At 43.5% G+C, this 20,391-nt stretch overlaps 1 protein-coding gene across 4 annotated transcripts in view; it reads right to left on the bottom strand.

Annotated features, from left to right (window-relative positions):
• The window catches only part of TAMM41 (TAM41 mitochondrial translocator assembly and maintenance homolog), a 56,223-nt gene extending 40,667 nt beyond the window's left edge, over nt 1–15,556 (bottom strand). Inside the window, exons 1-4 of one of the 4 annotated variants that reach the window (XM_007100178.4) lie at nt 15,193–15,556; nt 12,540–12,722; nt 9,868–9,960; nt 2,472–2,622 (exon numbers count right to left, since the gene is read on the bottom strand). In XM_007100178.4, the coding sequence (XP_007100240.2) occupies nt 2,472–2,622; nt 9,868–9,960; nt 12,540–12,722; nt 15,193–15,327 (562 nt within the window). In that variant the 5' untranslated portion in view covers nt 15,328–15,556. Of the gene's footprint in view, nt 1–2,471; nt 2,623–5,516; nt 5,564–9,867; nt 9,961–10,092; nt 10,261–12,539; nt 12,723–15,192 lie in introns of those variants that run through there. The other 3 variants (XM_028479109.2, XM_028479108.2, XM_024124017.3) reach the window with 3 other exon arrangements.
• Between the last annotated feature and the right edge of the window lie 4,835 nt (nt 15,557–20,391).

Raw genomic sequence — 20,391 nt, 5'->3', positions numbered from 1 at the left:
ATGGAATAAAGGAATAAGGATAATAAAGGATCCATCCACCTACCTACATATCTATCTACCTACTTACTGACCTCCTTATCTGTGTCTGGAACAGCGTCTCTATACAGCAGCCCTTAATAAATCTTACAGAAGAAGCGAAACAGAGGATGATACTGCTATGAATCAGCAAGTGTTTACTGAACAACAGGAGAAACCAGGAGCATAAGACACAGTCCTTCCAGGAGGCAGAGCAAAACTCAGCTCAAGACTGAGAGCAGCTTGAATGCTGACTTAAAGTCTGCAAATAGGTGGGAGCAGTTATAAGATTCGATAAATGTCTTTAGTCAGTGTTCTGAATTTACAGACAACTGGAACCCACCTAACACTATGCTGATCTTGACAACGTGGGCAGAGCAGAGAATGGCTCTGCATCTTCTCCCACAAAGTTGACAAAAGGCTTCTGGTCCCCCTTGTCTCACAGGGGAGCGTGGGGAGGGAGGTACCCAGAGGCCCTCCCCACATGTTCATCCTGGAGGCAGCCACGCCACGCTTGCTCCCCTGCCTTTGCCATGAGAAGCTGGAAGCAACCAAGACCAAGGTTATGTCACCTCCTTTCTCGGCCGTGTTGCAATGACAGCTGTGGTCACAGCACACACATTTTGGAAAAAAGACTGAAGAACAAGACCTTTCACGTCTCTCTCAGCACTGCGTTTCCATGAAATCTTATCTGTACAGGGATTCAGAAAATGAGTCAACTGCCTTTGCAATTTTTTGAATATAGAGTTCTTTGACTCATACTTAAAAGTTGGGAAAGAGGATATTTATTTAAGATAGTGGTTTTCAAACTATTTTTTAAGTAGCAGGCTACTTTTTTGTAAACGGAGTTTTACATGGACCCTTAACACATTAAAAGGGTCCACAGTGGGGTGCGGTGAGGGGTCGGGTTCCGCCCTCTCAGCCTCCCCTGTGCCCTGACATCTCTGAGGAGCACAACTGGTTTCAGGGGAAAGGAAGTTAATATTTAGATAAATAAAGAGATGAATGCGGAAGGAGGGCAAGCTCTCCTTAACGTGAGGAAAGATGGAGTGGGCAAGTCTTCACTTTGTGCCCATCATAGTAAAGACTGGCTCAAGCAAGGACCATCAGTGGAAACTCACACCAGGAGGGCAAGTTTGGTAAGAAGCAGCGTATCTGCCTCACCTTCAAATGTCTCCCCAGAGTTCGCTTAGAAAGGAGAAAACGCTGCTTGTCAGGGCACCAACATCCCTGGTCTGTAGACTTCAAATATGTGAATGTCATGCAAGACAAAGAAAGGCTGAGGAAACATTACAAATTAAAAGATAAAAGAGGGGCTTCCCTGGTGGCGCAGTGGCTGAGAATCTGCCTGCCGATGCAGGGGACACGGGTTCGAGCCCCGGTCTGGGAGGATCCCGCATGCGGCGGAGCGGCTGGGCCCGTGAGCCATGGCCGCTGAGCCTGCGCCTCCGGAGCCTGTGCTCCGCAACGAGAGGCCGTGACAGTGAGAGGCCCGCGCACCGCGATGAAGAGCGGCCCCCGCTCGCCGCAACTGGAGAAAGCCCTCGCACAGCAACGAAGACCCAACACAATCAAAATTAATTAATTAATTAATAAACTCCCACGCCCAACATAAAAAAAAAAAGATAAAAGAGACATGGCATCTAAGTACAATATATGATCCTTGACTGGATCATGTACTTGAAGGAAAAAAATAGTATAAAGGACATTATTGGGACAACTGACAACATCTGGAATAAGGATCATCAATTGGATGGAAGTACTGTATTGATGTTAAATTTCCTGAATTTGGTGACTGTACTGTGGTTATGTGAGAGAATGTCCTTGTTCTTAGGAAACACGTACTGAAGTATCTGGCCTAAAGGGGACGTGGTATCTGTGACCTACCGTCTAATAGATCAGAAAACAATATATAATACGGCGCATTTACAAGTACAGAGGGAGCAGTGGTTCTCAAAGTGGGGCCCTGGAGGAGCACTGGCATCACCAGGCGCTTGCTAGATGTACACACTCTTGGGCCCCATCCCAGACCTCCCAAATCAGCTGTCTCGTCTGTTCTAACAGCCCTCCCGAGGAGTCTGCTGCTCGCTAGATTTTGAAAATCACGGACACAGAATGATAAAACTAGTGTGGCAAAACGTATCTGGGGAAAGGGCATATGGCAGTTTTCTGGATCACTACTGAAACTTCTCTGTACCTTTGAAACTGTTTCAAAATAAAACTGAACAATAACAACAACAAAAAGGTTACCCTACGTAGAGATGTGGAAAGGAAGAGACCCTGGGGGCAAGGAGGCAAATCAAAGAACTCCTGCAGCGACCCTCAGAGAGGTGGTGGGATTCGAGCCTCGGCTGCTGCAGCTCCAGTGCAGGGCGAGGGGCGGGGTGTCGGGCCTGCACAGTCTTCCAACAGCGAATCTCCTTCCTGTAGAAAGGACGGACATGAAACCTACTGACCTGAATATGAGAGTCTGGCAATCTCTATAAACAGGTCTTCCTCAGAAAAGCTTTCGGGGAGCATGAGGAAAGCAGCGGTCACAGCACTCTTCAGATTTTTATCCAGGGCTGACCTGAGAGCGACACTCTCATTCATTGCTACGATTTTCACCTGGAAAAAGCAGAACATTCAGAAGAAAAATTCCAGAAGTGGAGTATTGCCCAATCTATGTGTTTATACATACACTGGAACTGTCCTAAACATTTAGCCCTGAAGATCTTTGAGTATTAGGCCAGCTGACATGAAATATTTATTATTCTAATAAGCAATTCCGGAGTCTCCTGTTTTAAGCCCAAATCAGAGAACCCGTGACAAAGGAAAGAAAAACAAATACTGTTCTTAAATGAGAAAGAGGAAAAGCCCAGGAAAGCCAGGCTTTCCTCTTAAATGAGGAAACCCAACATGAGTTTTGAAAAAGAAGTCAGCACAAAATGGAATAAATGACCTTTGGGAAATTTAGTATTTTTTTATTTTTTACTTTATTTTATTATTATTATTCTTTTTTTGCGGTACGTGGGCCTCTCACTGTTGTGGCCTTTCCCGTTGCGGAGCACAGGCTCCGGACGCGCAGGCTCAGCGGCCACGGCTCACGGGCCCAGCCGCTCCGCGGCACGTGGGATCTTCCCGGACCGGGGCGCGAACCCGCGTCCCCTGCATCGGCAGGCGGACTCGCAACCACTGCGCCACCAGGGAAGCCCTATTTTTTTTATTTTTAAATCTCATTGTCCTTCACTTAATTTTATGGTGGACAGAGGCATTTTACTTCTTTATTTAGAACTCACCTCTGTTCTTAAACATACATAACCTAAGCAGGTCATGCTCTATTTTGAACTGATTTTGAAAGTGACTAAGGAAAAGGGAAAGAAAATTAGCTACAGGAGAATCTGCTGTCTTTGACTTCTCCCAATCCATCAAGAGACAAATTGCTCCAGTGTGTTCTGATTGGTTTTAAAGACTGCACTGCAGTTAGGAGAATGCGTTCAAGTCCTAGCTCCTTCTCTTACTAGCTCTGTGACTATGGGCATCATTCCTTATCAGTAAAACAGGGTTAAAAACTGAACCAAGCTTATAAGGTTGCTGGGAAGATTAAATGAGATGTTTCATCTGAAGCTGCAGCTGAAGTGAGACTCCTTGTGTGTTTCTTGGTGCACAACGCAAGCGTTTCTCTGAGCCAGGGGTTCTCACCTTTAGTAAGCATCAGAATCTCCTGCAGGGCTTGTTAAAACACATATTATGGGACTTCTCTGGTGGCGCGGTAGTTAAGAATCTGCCTGCCAATGCAAGGGACATAGGTTTGATCCCTGGTCCGGGAAGATCCCACATGCCACGGAGCAACTAAGCTTGTGTGCCACAAATACTGAGCCTGCGCTCCAGAGCCCGCATGCCGCAACTACTGAAGCCCGCGCGCCCAGAGCCCGTGATCCACAACGAGAAGCCACCGCAATGAGAGGCCCGTGTACCACAACTAGAGAAAGCCCATGCACAGCAACAAAGACCCAACGCAGCCAAAAAAAACCAAACAAACAAACAAAAAAAACCACCTATCATTAGGCCCATCCTCCAGTGTTTCTGACTCAGTAGGCCTGGACGAGGCCAGAAAATGTACATTTCTAACAGGTTCCCAGGTAATGTTGATGCTGCTGGTCCAGGGTCCACATTTTGAGAACCACTGCTCTAAGGTGTATATTTACTTTGAACTAGAATTGCCAAATCGCTCTTTGTAGCGATTGTGCCAATTTGCACTCCTGACATAATCTTAAACTATCATGTTGCTTCTGATTTTCTCAACAAGCGAAGGGCCTAGAAATCCCTAATAAGGACACCCATGTATCTGAAATGTAACCACCATCTCTAAATCATTTAGTGCTGTCACCACATTTTTCTCGTGTTCTAGAAAGTAGGGCTTAAATTGCCTTTTATTTATCAAATATAGATAATTTCTGACAAAATTCAGATGGCACATAAAAGACACATACAGTATGAGAAACTCCAAACTAAAATTTTATTAGATAGCAAAGAATGACAGGAATGATGTATATCCCCAAGTATAGTTTCTTCTCTAATTTTTTTTATTAATTGTGAAAAGCAATATTAGAAAACATAACTATTTTATAAATCTGGCTTAAGAACCTAAAATCTGTCTTTTACCTTTTGTCCCTACTTTTTTTTAAGGGAATATTTATAACGTACAAACCTCTCATGTGATAGGTAAGCCACTTAATTCCATACTACCACCTCCTCCCTCATAATTACAAGGACTTAATGGCCCTGAATTAAGCCTTGCAGCACTTGGGTGAGTTCAGTATTATTGCGAACATCTGCAGAGAGTCAAAGCAAGGAGCAGTCCAGGAGCATGATCTGCCCAAGGCTGCATAATGAGTTGATGGCAAAAATCAGGGTAACACCCTTGTACTTGGCAAATCGAGCTCTAAATATTTTGAGTTATCCTCACGCATTCTGTTCTTGTTAACTTTTAATCCTGAAAGATAATTAAAACAAAATTTAAGGCCCTATAATAATTCCTATGTGTATTCCTTGAATAACGTTCCCAAGCCTTATACTCCATACAGAATCAAGGATCTAGGAGGGCAACCTCCTCATCTCACTGATGGGGAAACTGAGGCCCAGAGGGTTAAAAGATCTCCCCACGAGGAACGGTGGCACGCCGTACCAGGACCCAGGATTTGTGAAGTGAGCCTGTGAAGCCTGTTTACTTCCAAATTCCTAGTCTCCATCCTCATTCACCAGGTCTGCTCAATAATCCTTCACCCTCTTTTGTATGTGTGTGGGGGTGAGGGGAACTTTTTACAGAAACTCAATGAAAACAGAAGTTATTTTTGAGATACTAACAAAGATGCAAAGTAAAGAGTAAGTTTGGGAAATTTTCCTTTTCAATGAAATACCCTTGTTCTCCAAGAAAGTGTCTACGTAAGGTTGTTAAAAAAAAAAAAAAGGCAGTCTGTTTGCTACTTAAGGTAAGAGAGTGAAAATAAAAGCATCCTTACTCAAAGGAAAAATGTCAATTCAGAAGACTCTGCTACTGTGCTGATCTGGTTCTCCAGTGTAAGGTGAACTAGGAACTTGTCTCAGAAGCACTGTTATTTGTTGTTCAGAGTGAAAAGCCAGTGAACTCTTGGGACACTGCCAGAGAGGCCTGGGAAAAAAAGAAAGTCCTCAGATTTGTGAATAGCTGTTTGTATCTTACTGGGAATGCCCCGAACTGAACCACAGATATAGCATTAGCACTACTGCCAAGGGGAAAATCTTTACTAGAGAGAGGAAGGGGCAACACTTGAAGGGACTTTCAAAAGCCCAACTTGAGAGATTTGTGAGTACCTTTCAAGATAGAAAAAAAGAGAAAGTCACATGTGGTCTCCTCTATAATAGTCACATGGAGACAGAGCTTGAATTGCAAAGAGGGAAGTTATAGCCACAAAGAACACAGTCCTACCTCGTGTTCAAATACTCGACCATTGACCAAATGACACTTCCCACAGTAGTTTTCCATTCCAAATGAACAGAAAGGCTAATTTTTGCTTGAGGACCAAAAAGAAACAGTGAACATTTGAGCTGGATTAAAAAAAAAACCTTATCATCTACCTGTTGGACTATGGGCTCTTGAGGCTAGCAAAGTGGTGGTTTTTTAAAAAAATTCTTTTGGCATGCACAGAGAAAAAAACTTAGTTGTCTTTTGAATAAGCAAATGAATGGCTTAATCTTTTCATTTCCAAGGCTAGAAGTCCAAAGATTTGCTCTCAGCCGGGCAAAGCCAAGACTAGTAAGCCAGGCTTTCCAAGTCCCATTCAGGGACCTTTTATACCACTGGGATTTTACTATCTACAAAAAAGTAAATCAACCAAGTTACAATATGGTGATGCTTGCAAACTGTGAATATACTAACAATCACTGAATTGTACACTTTAAAGGGCTGAATTATATGGTATGTGATTAAATCTCAGTAAACCTGTTATAAAAAGCTATATGACTAGCAAGTAAAAGAGAAAATATATTGGAATGAATACATTAAAATAAATTAAAATCCTCTTAACAAGGTGGCAAAATACCAGTTTGCCAATGTGAATGCTTTAAAAATTCAAGCCGTATTACCTATACATGAAATACAAAACAACATGAAATACAAAAATCCAACTTACATTAAATAAATTAGAGAAGTGAAAATACTACTTTAGACTTCTTCTGACTTAAAAAAAGATTGGCCACAACAAGGTTCTATTAAATACTTTTCATGTTTCTTGACTTGGAAAACTGCTTGGTAAATAACTCAAACTTAAAGCTGCACTGGAAGTAAAAATGGGTTATTTCCTCAATTATGAGGTAAGGTAACGGTAAAGTCTGATAGAAATTTAATTTGCACTCAACTTTTTCCAGAAATGTCCATCTTTTTAAGCAAAGTACTCCTTTATATATTTTTTTGATAGTAAACTTTATGTTTTAGAGCAGGTTAAGGTCCACAGCAAAACCAAATGGAAAGTGCAGAGTTCCCATATATCCTCTGCATATTCCTTTTAGAGACTTAAATTGCTAGTGACTGAGAAATTCTACTCTATTTGCAATATGGAAGATAATTTTAGAGCTTTAGACAATATAATTTAATGTAAAAAACAAAAAATTCACACTCATTCTCACAATTCTTTCTTAAGATAGTCACCCCCCTTTTTTTTTTTTTTTTTTTTTGGTCCAAAATGCTACCAACCCTTTCTTTTCATCAGATTTGTTTCATCGAGTTTGATTAATATTTGCTGCCACCTAGAGGTAAAAATAGTTAGTTTAAAGATAGTTAACCTAAGAATTCTCCAGTTAACAGTGATTTCTGCGGGAAAGGGAAACTGGAGGCAGGTGTGGGTGGAAGAGTTAATTCACCCATTTATGATCTTTGATTTTTAAAAATCGTGTCATGTTCAACACCTCACATGGTTTTTAAGATTGTTTAATTTTCTTGTGCTAGAAGCTTCTTAATAAGTCGGAGGGGCAGTCACTGTTATAAAGAACATTTTCTTCTCCAAGTTAGCTGAGAAATGCAGGTTTTGTATGATCTGAGTATAGCTGTCACTACTTGCCTCGAATTGATGTTTTTATTTTTTTAGGATACATGACATTTAGATGAAATGTGAGGTCATTTCCAGTGCTTACATTCTAAGATTTCACGGCATTATAGTTTTCTACAGCCTATTTCTAAAAAAAACTTGAACTATTCCAAGCACAAAACATAGTACAGAGAATAATATAACATTTTCACATTCAATATCTCATTTTATCTCAAAATAACTCTGAGACAGGCGAAGACAGAGAGAAGAGAAAGATTGCTTCCTGAGCGTCTACTAGATGCCGGACGTTTTAGATCTAGGCATTTCTCAAACACCTTTTGAGGTCGGTGTCACTGGCCTTGTCCCCAGGTGAGGGTGTCACAAGGCCCAGGGAGATTAGTCACTGGCGCAGGGTCACACAGCTGGGGAGTGTCAGAGCTGGGACCCAAACCCCAGATCTGTCTGATCCTAAAACACCTGTGTCCTTTCCAGCATTACCATTCTGCTTCCAATTTGCAACACCTTTGTGAAGTAGGCAGGGCAAGGATTGCTACTCCCATTCTACAGAGAAACTATCCGAGGTTCAGAAAGGTAAAACAACTTGCCTAAGATCACATAAACAGCTAGTAAGTAGCAGGAATGAATAAGGCCCAAGGCTTCTAATTCCATGTTCATTAATCTTCCCATCAAACTACATATTTTGTATATTTAAAAAGAAACTTGGGAAAAAAAGGAATATTTACAAATTTCCAATTACATGTATTTGCTTAATTATGAGGCTTACTAGTTATCCAGCCTAGAAATTAGAAATTCATCTACATAAATATGAAATTAAATCAGTAACCTATTGTTTCCAGACTTAAAACGTGTTTTTACTGAAGTAAAAATTATATACTATACAGTATAGCAAACAAATCTAATCAGAATGGCTTGACAAATTTTTACACATGGATGTACCCATGTAACTATCACCCTGATCAAATGCTTCTGTATGTCTTAATGACCTACACTGTTAAATTTTAAGCCCAGATAAAAGGCAAGAGAATCTAACCTCCCACATGTATCAATAGAGATTTTATGACACAACCAAGCAAGCTAGGACTGTGTAAATTTCTCTAATTTCTTGCCATAGGGGACAAAAAAGGAGTAGCATAGTCACCCATGAGAGGCATTTGGGAATAATTCCTGAACCCTCTTTGGGACCTAAGACCCTCTGACAGCACAGAGAAAATTCTTCCTTGCTGGGAGATTAGCAACTGTGATGACTGCAAATAGTTTTGGTTTTTCTTTTTAATTTTCTTTTAAAAATTTTTTTGGCTGCACTAGGTCTTAGTTGTGGCACGTGGGATCCTCACTGCGGCATACAGGATCTTTCATTGCAGCGTGCAGGCTTCTCTCTAGCTGTGGCATGCAGGTTTTCTCTCTCTAGTTGTGAAGCGCGGGCTCCAGAGCGTGTGGACTCTGTAGTTTGCAGCACGCGGGCTCTCTTGTTGAGGCGCGCGAGCTCAATGGTTGTGGCACGCGGGATTAGTTGCCCTGCTGCATGTGGGATCTTAGATCCCCAATCAGGGATAGAACCTGAGTCCCCTTCATTGGAAGGTGAATTCTTTACCACTGGACCACTAGGGAATTCCTCAAACAGTTCTTAAACTACGAAAACACCCCTTCTCAGAAAACAGACTACACAACTGTAAAAAAAGTAGAAACCTGATATTTGTGAATGCGAGTCAAAAGTTCAAGTCCTCTCGACTTTTTTCCTGTTTTCTGTTTGTTTCCATTTCTAGTAAAGCCGGAGGAGATGCCTGCCCCTACAGCCTCCTCCAGCAACGTCCCAAATAAGGGTAGGGCCTGAGGAGGAGAATAAAGGGGCTCAGAGGCCGCTTGCCTCAGAATGATGACCTGTCTCATTCATTTATTCAACAAATATTTGCTGAATGTGTACTACATGCCAGGCATCGTCCCAGGCACTGTTGGGACAAATCGCTGGACAAACAGCGCCCCATGGCACCTGCATTCCAGAAGAGGCGGCGATCTGGGGAGGCTGACACAGGCTCCACCAAGGCACTGGACACCTCTTCTGCCATCCTCCGCGGCCAAACGGACTGACTCTGAACCTGCTCCATTCAGAGAGCTGGAGAATCTTGAGAGGGCGGGAGGGGGCAGTGTGGGTAATACCTGCATACTGTTAGGCAACAAATTCTGTCGGGAGGGAAAGGAGTGTGAAACTCGTTTCTATGTCACCGCGATCACGAAGATCAAAGTAAGGTGAGGTTCAGAGAGGAGAGACATCCCTAATAAAACACTCACTCACCGGTTTTTGGAGTCGTCCAGCAATGTATAAGTTATTCCAGTTGAGGAGATCTTCAATCAAAACACTAGTGCTAATAATGCCATATTTGATAAGCTGGAAAAGAAATGGGCATGAAAAATAGCAAAATACCACACTGATGTTTATGCAAGTACAAAACATACAGAAATAAAATAAATTTCTGACCAGAAGAGAAGCTTGATTTCCAAAGCCACTAAAACTGCCTACCTTGTAAAAATACACATCTCCACAAAATCTGTTGCAAAGGATTAGTTTCCAAGACTGTGTGTTTCCTCAGGTATTCGAGGTGAAGTGACCACTGTTTTAACTCAGGCTCTTGTGACGGTAAGAGGCAGAGTAGCTCTTAGAGGCTGTCTGGTACTGGTCCTCAGTGGACTGGAAATAAAAAAACTGGTCCTTCACCACAGACACTTCAAGAAGTGATAATATAGTTCACGTTTCTCATTTGAGAAATAAGAAACCTGAAGCTCAGAGAGAATAAATGATGTGCCCAAGATGGCACCACGGATAGCAGAGTTAAACTAGGTCCCTGAATTTCAGTCTGGGCTTCCAATGTTTGTTTCATTACAAAGCACAAGAAATTTTCTTTAACGTTTTCACTGACATCCTTTACATGGTGAATTTCTCTTTCACTATAGGCTATTTCAAACACTTTTATAATCACAAAGCAACATTCAAAAATAAAACCTCTTTATCAGTGCCGAACACATGGAATTATGGTCAAGCTCATTTCAACAGGAATTCACACGAACCCTGAATGCAGTTGTTCCAGGTTATGAAATCCCATTTGCTTCAACAAATATCTTCAGACTCACTTCACTGAACTTCAGTACCCAAACAGCCTTCTCAGGCTGCAAATCTCTAAAAAGTAGCGAAAGACTTTCAATTAAAAAGTACAGTCCCTTTGGCACATAATTATGCCCAAACATTGGGTTACTGGAGCTTGTAATATGATTTGAGACTACTAATTAGAGATCGGCTCAGCGTACTATTAATATGGAGGAAGAACAAAGCTACGCATCTGGCAGGACTAGAGTGGAGGTGCAAGGTTGGGCTGAATAACCTTCTTCCCTCCACTCTGGCCACAGCACTGCAGACAGCCCTTCTTGCTGCTGGCGCGTAACAGCTGAGAGGTAACGGGAACATCACAGGGGCCTGTCACTAACTAGCTGCAAGACCTTAGGGAGGTCAATTCCTCTCTCTGAACCTTGGTTTCCGCATCTGCAAACCACAGGTGGTGTCAGATGGGACCTTAACCAGAAAAGTAAATGTATGGCCCAAACACGTCACCAATCAATCACAGCACTCATTCCTGCCACGTTCAGATAGGTCTTCAAAATCCTTCTCAAGTCAGTGCTCCAACCTCCTGCCCTTCAAAGTGTGGGCCACTGACCAGCAGCACCAGCAGCACCAGATGCAGAATATCAGGCTCCATTCCAGACCAACTGGGTCAGAATCTGCATTTCAAAAAGAGCCTCAGGTGACTCATCTGCACATCAGAGGATGAGTGCTCTAAGCCATCAGCAGCTCGGAGCAAAGCCGGCACAGCAGAGTCTCCCTCAGCCCAGCTGACCTCTAGGAGGCATCTGACTCAGGTCCCCACTGGTCCTCTCAGACTGGGGTCCTGCCTAGGTCCTGGAAGCCCTTTTAGAGCCTGGGCCCCCCACATGAAAGATGGCTGGGCAGGGTTCCTGCTGTCACACAGCCCTCTGCTGGGATCCGGGTTCTCACCTGCTCTCCAATACCCCTCATCAAATTCCACCCACCCGATGGCAACAAGAGGCACCTCATGCTCCCATCTACCTATGAAATTCTCTCCTACAATACCCTCTCCACTTCCAACTCCTTTCTGGGAGTGTCTGCCCCTCTGCATGTAGATAAGATTGATTTCCACCCTGATCCACAGCGGGCCTGCCTGTTCCTCCCACTACCCAAACCAGTGGTTCTCAAAGTCTGTTTCAGACCAGTAGCAACAGCAACATTTGAAAGCCTGTTAGAAATGCAAATCTTGGGCTTCCCTGGTGGCGCAGTGGTTGCGAGTCCGCCTGCCGACGCAGGGGACGTGGGTTCGTGCCCCGGTCCGGGAAGATCCCGCGTGCCGCGGAGCGGCTGGGCCCGTGAGCCATGGCCGCCGAGCCTGCGCGTCCGAAAGAAATGCAAATCTTTGCTGCTAAGAGAGTAAACCTTAAAAGTTCTCATCACCAGAAAAAAAAAAAAAATTGTAAATACATGTGGTGATGGATGTTACCTAGACTTATTGTGGTGATCATCTCACTATATATATATATATCTCTCTCTCAAATCATTACGTTGCACACCTAAAACTACTACAATGTTATAGGACAATTACCGCTCAGTTTTTAAAAAATGCAAATCCTCGAACCCTACCCCAGACCTACTGAATCAGGAACTCTGGGGGTGGGACCCAGCAATCTGTGAGTCCTACAGGCACTCCAGGTGATTCTGACAAACACTAAAATTTGAGAGCCAAAAAAAATTTGGCCAAAGGCAAAAAATAAAAAGTCACATTCGCCACCTTCATCCAGCAAAAGTGTGAACATTTCCTAACTGTAAGAACACATTTATTTAGCTGGTATTCTATTATCAAAGGTTAATAACCACCCAAGTCAAGACCAAGGCCCGCAGTCACTTACCCTCCCATCACACATGATCAACGGGTTGTAGTAAACCCCGGCGCCGTAGTTATTCTGGACGGTGCTGATGAACCTGGGCCCCAAAACTTTTAGGAAAGAGTAATGGTTCCAATTTTTCTTCAGGTTTTTTGAATGCCATGCAACAGGGTCGTCGACTGTGAACACGAAGTCCAGCATGGCATTCTGGGAGGTGAGGAAAAGAGAGTAATTTTAGTTTGAATTCCTAGAAAGGCACCTAGGCAGAGTGGAAAGCTCTAAGACTCTATGCTGCTGTGATTAACAGCAGACCCAGGGCTGTCATCAGAAACTTAAGCAAGTCTCTGGAACCAATCTGAGCTTCGTTTTTGTCAACTCACATAATAACAGTTAACACTTATGGAAGTGACGCTCCAGACGTCTTTTAAACACTTTGTATATTATACACATAGTAACTCTTTTTAGCCTCAAAACAATCCTACAAGGTAGGTACTGTCATTATCCCATTTTTATAGGAAAGGAAACCAAGGCACAGAGTAAGTTCCTTGCCCAAGGACACATGGCTACTGAGTGACAGACATAACCTGGTTCCATATTCTGTGCTGGACCACTCTGCCACACTGTCTTTCATCTAAATCTAGTTAAACGTGCTCTACTTTTCTCCCAGATCAAACAACACCATATGGACAAGCTCTATAAAGCGTTATGTAAAGGGAAATAAGTTATTTTAACTCTCACCCATTTGCCAACCACTCACTGAGCACCTACGATGAGCTCTGATAGGTCCTGGGATAGAGATAAAGACCTCAAAGTCTACTGGGGAGAACAGACAGGTTGCTAGCAAAAGGACCTGGCAGGAGAACCCCAAATGCACTAAGTTCACTCAGAGTGGGGTCAGAGAAGAAGGAGGAATTTTCCTACAGGTTTATACTCTTCCAGACTCTGTTAAGTCTGAGTCTTAAAAGAAAGTGCAAGAGTGAAGCGGGCTTGGTGAAGTGCCAGGAGGCCCGAGGAAGGGAGGGAGTACTGTTAGAGGAAAACATTCTTGTGCAGATGAGTGCCAGTAGGACTGGAATGGGACACAGGCAGGGGAGTGGCGGGAGATGGAACCAGAGAGGGAGGCTGGTTGCCATGCTGAGAAATGTTCCTGCAGTAGAAAGGGAGGAGGAGAGACTGAAGGATGGAACACCACACGAGGCTAACGGCCACTGAGGCACTGAGGGCAGGGGCTCATCTGGCAGAGACTAAGGTGCTGGGGTTTACTTGTTAACCTGTAGGGAATGAGGGTGAGGGAAAAAGAAGGACCTTTTCTTGGAGGGAATTCCAGGTCGGCTCAAAGGAAAATCTACACAGGAAAATGAAGAGGCGGCTATAAAATCAGGAGGCCAAGGCCTGTTCTGAGTTTCCCACAGTGTGATCCACAAACCAGGGGTGATACTTAAGATTTGGGATGGACATGTTTTTTAAAAATTTATGTGAATGTATGTTACAAGAAAAGAACTAGCCTATTGCAAACTATAATTAGGTTGCCCAACGTATATGCCCCAAATCTGTAATTTCTCATATGCTGTCAATTTAAAGAAAACTATTACTTAAATACTAGTATAGGTGGGAAACAGGAAATCCAAGCAACAGTACAGACGGCCTCACCAGGAAGCAAACAGACGAAGGTTAACTGAAAGACAGATTACAGCCAGGTGTCCCAATCCACGAGGCCCTATTGCAAACTGCACACTACCACTTCCTTCACTGATTAAAGAAACCCAGTCCAGAGCACGAGTTGCACAGACAGAAAACATCTCTATCTAGACTCCTGCTCCTTTTACATGAATTCAGCAAGAGCTCAAAAGCTGTATCAAAGTCAATTAAAAGCCTCCTTTAAATGGAAAATATCTGCCTGCCACTTGTCTGCTATGTCTTGAACCTTGTCGCCACCTTGGAAGCAAAGTTTTTTTTCCATTTGCAGAAGAAAAAAAAACCTGCAATCACAAGGAAAACTGTACTCTCACTACTGTTGTGCTCAGCCAACTCTGAAGAGAACAGTGCCTGGGCCTAAACAGACTCTTGTTAAACGTCCTGAGCAGGGGCAAATATACTGGTCATCACTAACTTCTGCTGTTAGTTAACGTCACTGCACATGCCCTGACCCTACAATCAGTCCGTCAGCTTCCCGAAGTCAGGAGAATCATTTTGTATTTTCTCCTACAACCAGAGACGTGATTCTCAAGCTTGGCTGCGTAGTAGAATCACCTGGGAAGTTTTTAAAATTCCTGAAGCCCAGGCTCATCTCAGACCAATTAAATCTCAATCTCCGCAGTTGGAACCCAGATATCAGTATTTTTTTAAGCTTCCCAGAAAACTCCACTGTTCAGCCAAGGCTGGGAACACTGAACTAGCTGCTGGCAAATATTTCTCTTCCTTTCTTCCATCTTGTCCCCGCATCAGCTCTTCCCTCCGCACGATTGCACCTCCCGCTCTAGCCCTAAGCTGGCTCCTACGTATCCTTCAAAACTCAGCTCATGCTGTCGTTCTTCTAGGAGCACTTCTGTACGGTTTGTACTTTGCCAGCTGATACGTGGAGTGCGCAGAGCAGACAGGCAGCTCTAGGGCTCTGGAGGGACCGAAGGCAAAGGGAACTCGTGAGAACATTCCCGGCGTGGGGCCGGCCCGGGCTCACCTTCTGGTCTAAGCTGGGCCCCGCCTGGCGGTACACCCCCGAGCCGTAGGCGAAAGCCAGGCTCAGCTCTTCGGGGAAGTGAGACAGGATCTTGCGAAAGGCCACCCCCGAGCTCTGCAAAGCCTGCAGAGCCATGGGGCCGGGGCTCTGACAGGGACCCTTGGAGGACAGCAGGCGGGGAACGAGTACCCGCTCAGGGTGGGAGATGGAAGCCGGGGACCGGCCGAGACGGGAGAAAGCTGGAGGAGGGGGCGGGGAGTGGAGGGGCCGACAAGGACTCGGTGCTGCAGACCAGTCAGACACGAGGCCGGTAAGCACCCGACAGGGAACCGGGCTGGCGTCGGTAGGGCCGGTCCAGCACCCACCCCGGGCCACGCCTCCTGCACGCACACGTGCTCCGAAGGCGCAAGAGTAAGAGCAGGCGCTCGCGCGCGAGCAGGGACGCGAGGCCTTCGCAGAGATCCCTGGTGGTCGGAGGAGCGCACTGCAGGCTGGCAGCCTGGGACGGTGACCTGAACATGAGAGAGGGAAAGTAACAGCTGATTGAACTGCTTCTGAACCTTAAAAGTTCTTTTTTGTTCTCGCCTCAAACCACGTTTTAATAAGTGAGTAGGAAATCATGCGTGTAGTATTGCAGACGATCTTTTTGATGAGGTGAAATTCATATAACCTAAAATTGTACGCTTTACAATTCAGTGGCATTTACTGTATACGCAACGTGTGTAACCATGTCTCTATGCAGCTCCAAAACTGCAGAAGATTTTGAAGGTTTAGGAAAACACAAATAAGATTAAAATCACCCCCAATCCCACCATCCTGAGATTATTACTGTTAAGAGTTTGCTGTGCCTTCTTCCCATTAAAGCCCTTTTCAAATCCGATAATGGGTATGAAAGTGTTCCGTAAATGGTAAAAGCAAAAACAACAACAACAAAAAGCCTGCACCAAGGGTCTCTGATATCTGTATTTAATTTTAAGGATGGGGAGGAGTATTTTCCCCTTCGTTTTGTGGACTGGGCTCACAAAAGGGCACAGTAAATGCAGTTTCTGGTGGAAACGGGACCCCAGGTGAAGAGCTCACCTCTCTGTGTGTAACTAGAGAAACTTGCTCCAGGCCACAGGGCCATTCAGGATGTAGTCTGAGTCCCCAGACGGAGACTTTTCAGATACTCTTCCCTTCTTCGCTGATGATCACGTCCTCTCGACAATAACAGAAGTAGTAATAGCTAAATTTGGGTAACGGTGATGCCCTCACATGCATTTTTCATTGAGTTCCCTCTACTGCCTTGTGGGAGGATGTGATTGCCTTCATTTTACAGATGAAGCAGCTAAGCGTTAGAGAAAGCAATGTGCTTGGGATCACATCAGCCTGTGGCAAAACTGGAATGAAGAATCTGGCTCCATGTCCTACAATTCCACTCGGTCCTTGAAGGGTTTTGAGCAGGGACCTGTCAGGCTCAAATGTTAGCCTGGATCAGAGTGGCGAAAGAGGCAGGGAGACCAGTTAGGAAGCTGTTACCATAGTTTCACTGTGAATTAAGTTGCCTGGCCTGGGGTGATAGAGGCAGGAATGGGATTAATTCAATTTGAAAAATGATTATTGGAATTCAAACTCTGAGGTAAGTGCTGAGGATCAAGATGACTAGGAATGATGCTTTGCAGGCACTCAGGGTCTATGGAGGAGACAGACAAGCAAACCCAGAGTATAACATGCGATGGTGAAGCTGGGTACCCAGTGCCCTGCGGGACCTATGATGAGGGAGCGTCAATCAGTTCTGGATGTGCAGGGACAGACCAGAGGAGATTTTGCAGTGATGGCATTTGAGCCGGGCCTTAAAGGATGGGTAGGAGATTATCAAGCAGAAGACAGATGGGAGATTCTACCAAGGAAGGATCGATCGATAGGACAATAACAATAGGTGACGATTGTTTATTTTCTATTCCAAGCATTCTCTATACTTATCTATTCTCTTCATTCCAAAGACCCCTGAGGCAGGTTCTCTTAGACTACCATTTTTCACAAGAGGAAACAGACCACCTAAGAGGAGAAGCAGATTTCCCCAATCCCACAGTTAGGAGTGTGGCAAAGTCAGGATTTGAACCCAGGGCTCCTGAGCTCCAAAGGCCGAGCTCTTTACCACCTTGTTTCAGAGCCTTCTAAAGTGGGCAGCTTGTGAGGCAAGGGAAGGGAATGGGAAACCAGCTGGTTTTACTCCATCAACCAAGGTTGTGGAGCAGCTGCCACGGCCACCACAAGGCCAGAAAGAGGACTGCAGAAGGGAGACACAGTGCGGCTCAGTCTCCTGGGAACACAGGCATTTTGGTTTATTCTGACTAAACACTACCCTTGCCCAGATGGCCAGAATCTGAGATGCACTCACCGTGGAATTACAGTGAAACCTTTCACCTAAAGATAGTGAATAAATCTCTGCCGGCATATTTCTTTTCTTTCTTTTCTTTCTTCCCTTGAGGAAATAATTCAGCTTTTTTTTTTTCCCTCTCTTTGCAAAAGTAATCCATACTCATAAAAATGTAAACATTTCAAAAACATGGATACCCTCCCCCAGACATCGCCACTGGTAATCTTTGGTACACATCCCTCAACATAATTTTCTATGACTATTTTAACATTAAAAACATTTTTAAATGGAAGCATATGATAGATACTCTTTTGCAATTTTCTTTTCTTCATTTAAAATATCAGGGACACCTTTCCATATCAGAATATATAGATCTATCTCATTCCATTTATTAGCAAAATTTTCTAAAATATGGATATGCCATCATTTGTTTAAACATTTTCATGGTGATGGATATAGATTATTGCCATTATTTTTGTACATGCCAACAATGCTACAGTGAACATCCTTTTACATAGAGCTTTGGAATATGTGCAAGTATTGCTAAAAAGGAGATTCCTAGAAGGGGACTTGCTGGGTCAAAGTGTCAGGACATTGCTAAAGTCCCCTCCAAAACATTGTACCAATTTCCACTCCCACCAATGGTGTTCAGCCCTGGATATAAATAAAGATTCTGCAACGTTTCTCCGTTTTTTTCCCTCGCAGGCTTTCACACGTAATTATCAGTAATTTTCGTTTTCATAAACACTTTCCTTCCTGACAATGCAAAGGCACCAACTGGAAAGTTCCATCACGTTCCTGTGTGCATTTCGCCTCTCCCCAGAAAGAGGCAGAAGCAATGTAGCAAGAACACGTTTGAATTCTTCATCAGAATTCTCCCTGCTCCTAGCAGCCCATCCACTTCCTTTTAAATTACCGTGGCTTGCTAAGTTAGAAGCTATTAAAACACTCCAATTGCTTTAGGGTTCTATTGGAACTCTCATACCAATGAAATAAAAGCATTAGAGAGCCATTTTAAAATATAGATAAATGCCACTTGACTGCATGTTGGATCTCATTTTTCTGATTTATCCCGCTGTTGGCTTTGTGCTCCTTAACAATGACCTTGTCAGGCTAGGTTTCACCAGGAGAATGTTCACCTATTCCATTTTCTAAAAAACCCTGTGAAATCTCTAAAACTTTTATGCCTTAGTTTTTCTTCTAATCAGTGTTTAAGTAAAAGGCATAAAGTGTCTGGGAAAAGAAACTTCAGGTTCTGTGATCCTTACAATTAACCATATTTTCAGTTGACCTGCTAATGGATGTAAAGGAGAAAGGTCTTGATCAGTCTCATCAGAGGTGGGTCACCTGCCACATCTGTCCATTCTCAGCTGATGGGTGTGTCAAAACCGGGCCAGATTGAGAGCATCTTTAATACATTTTTAGTCTCTCATCGGGGTGCTGAGAGACCACCTGAGTTTGAATCAGGGCCCCAGGAGTTAATAGCTGTGTGACCTTGAGCAAGACAGCTGAAGATCTCTGTGCCTTCTTTTCCTCATTTGTAGGATGGTCATGCAGATAATACCTACCTTTTAGCATCGTTGGGACAACCAATGAAATAGTATCCAGAAAGTGTCTGCCACAGAGCAAGCTCTCAGTAAACGTTCTCCGTTGTGTTGGATTCGGAAGAGACAATGTACAAGAGGAATTAAGAAGCATAAGTATACCTAATATCTTTATGGCACTTAACATTTCACACAAAATACTTTTCCAAACATGGTTTTATTTAATTATTGAAACAAATCCTGGGAAATTAGTGTTACTAGTCCAATTTTACAGATAGATAAATTGAAGTGTAGAAAAATGAAGTCATTTGCTTGAAGTCCCAATACAGTGCCAAATCTAATTCTTTTCCTCTTGTACCATAAAAATAATGCAAACCGTTTATTTTCCCAAGGGATTCATTCATTCATTTATTCTCCCATTGAAATCTTCCTCTTCCTTTACCCTCAGTTCAAATATCACCCCCTTCTAATCAGAAGTAACTGTTCTGTCCTCCATGCCCACATGTAACCCTTTGCTTATAGCTCTCCAGCCCTGGTCTTAAATATGAAATGTGTCCATCAAGAACACTTATAAAAGGCTTGGGGACTCTCCGAGGTCAGGGGCCATATCTTATTCATATGTCTATCCTTTAGTACCTAGCACAGTGCCTGAAACAAAATTTCTGCAATTGAGAACGTCATAGACATGTATGCAAACCAATTACAGTAAAATACAGAGATGGTCTGTACCATACCTGTGGTAAGACAGCTAGCTCTTCAAGGTTTCTGGGAAAGCTTCTTGGCACTGTGTTTTCCAATGAAGTTCTGGAAGATCACACTCTTACAGTACTAAAGAAATGAATGAATAATAGTAGAATTTCAGGGAACAGAACAGGTGTCTCATCTGAGAGGTAGTATAATACAGTGGTCAAGAGTATGGACCCTGGATCCAGACTTCCTGGTTTGAATCCTAGTTCAGCCACATATTATCTGTGTGACCTTGGGCAAGTAGCTCTGTGCCTCAGTTTTCACATGTATAAAATGGGGATAATAGTAGTGCTTACTTCACCAGGTTGTCACAATGACTAAATTCGTTAACATACGTAAAGTGCTTAGAAAAACACTTGACACGTAGTGACTACTATGTATGCATTTGCCATTATTATTATCATCATCATCATCTACTGTCCCTGAATTTCAAGCAAGTCAGCAACTGTCTACTTTATCTCTTTGTAAAACTGGCCCTGAATTTTGGGAGAAATTGAATTGGCAAAGAACCCAGTTAGAGAAGAAAGAATTCATTACTATATACCTAGT

The sequence above is a fragment of the Physeter macrocephalus genome, chromosome 18, assembly GCF_002837175.3.
Source record: "Physeter macrocephalus isolate SW-GA chromosome 18, ASM283717v5, whole genome shotgun sequence".
In the NCBI taxonomy this organism is placed as follows: domain Eukaryota; kingdom Metazoa; phylum Chordata; class Mammalia; order Artiodactyla; family Physeteridae; genus Physeter; species Physeter macrocephalus.
This window is presented reverse-complemented; position numbering and strand designations above follow the sequence as displayed.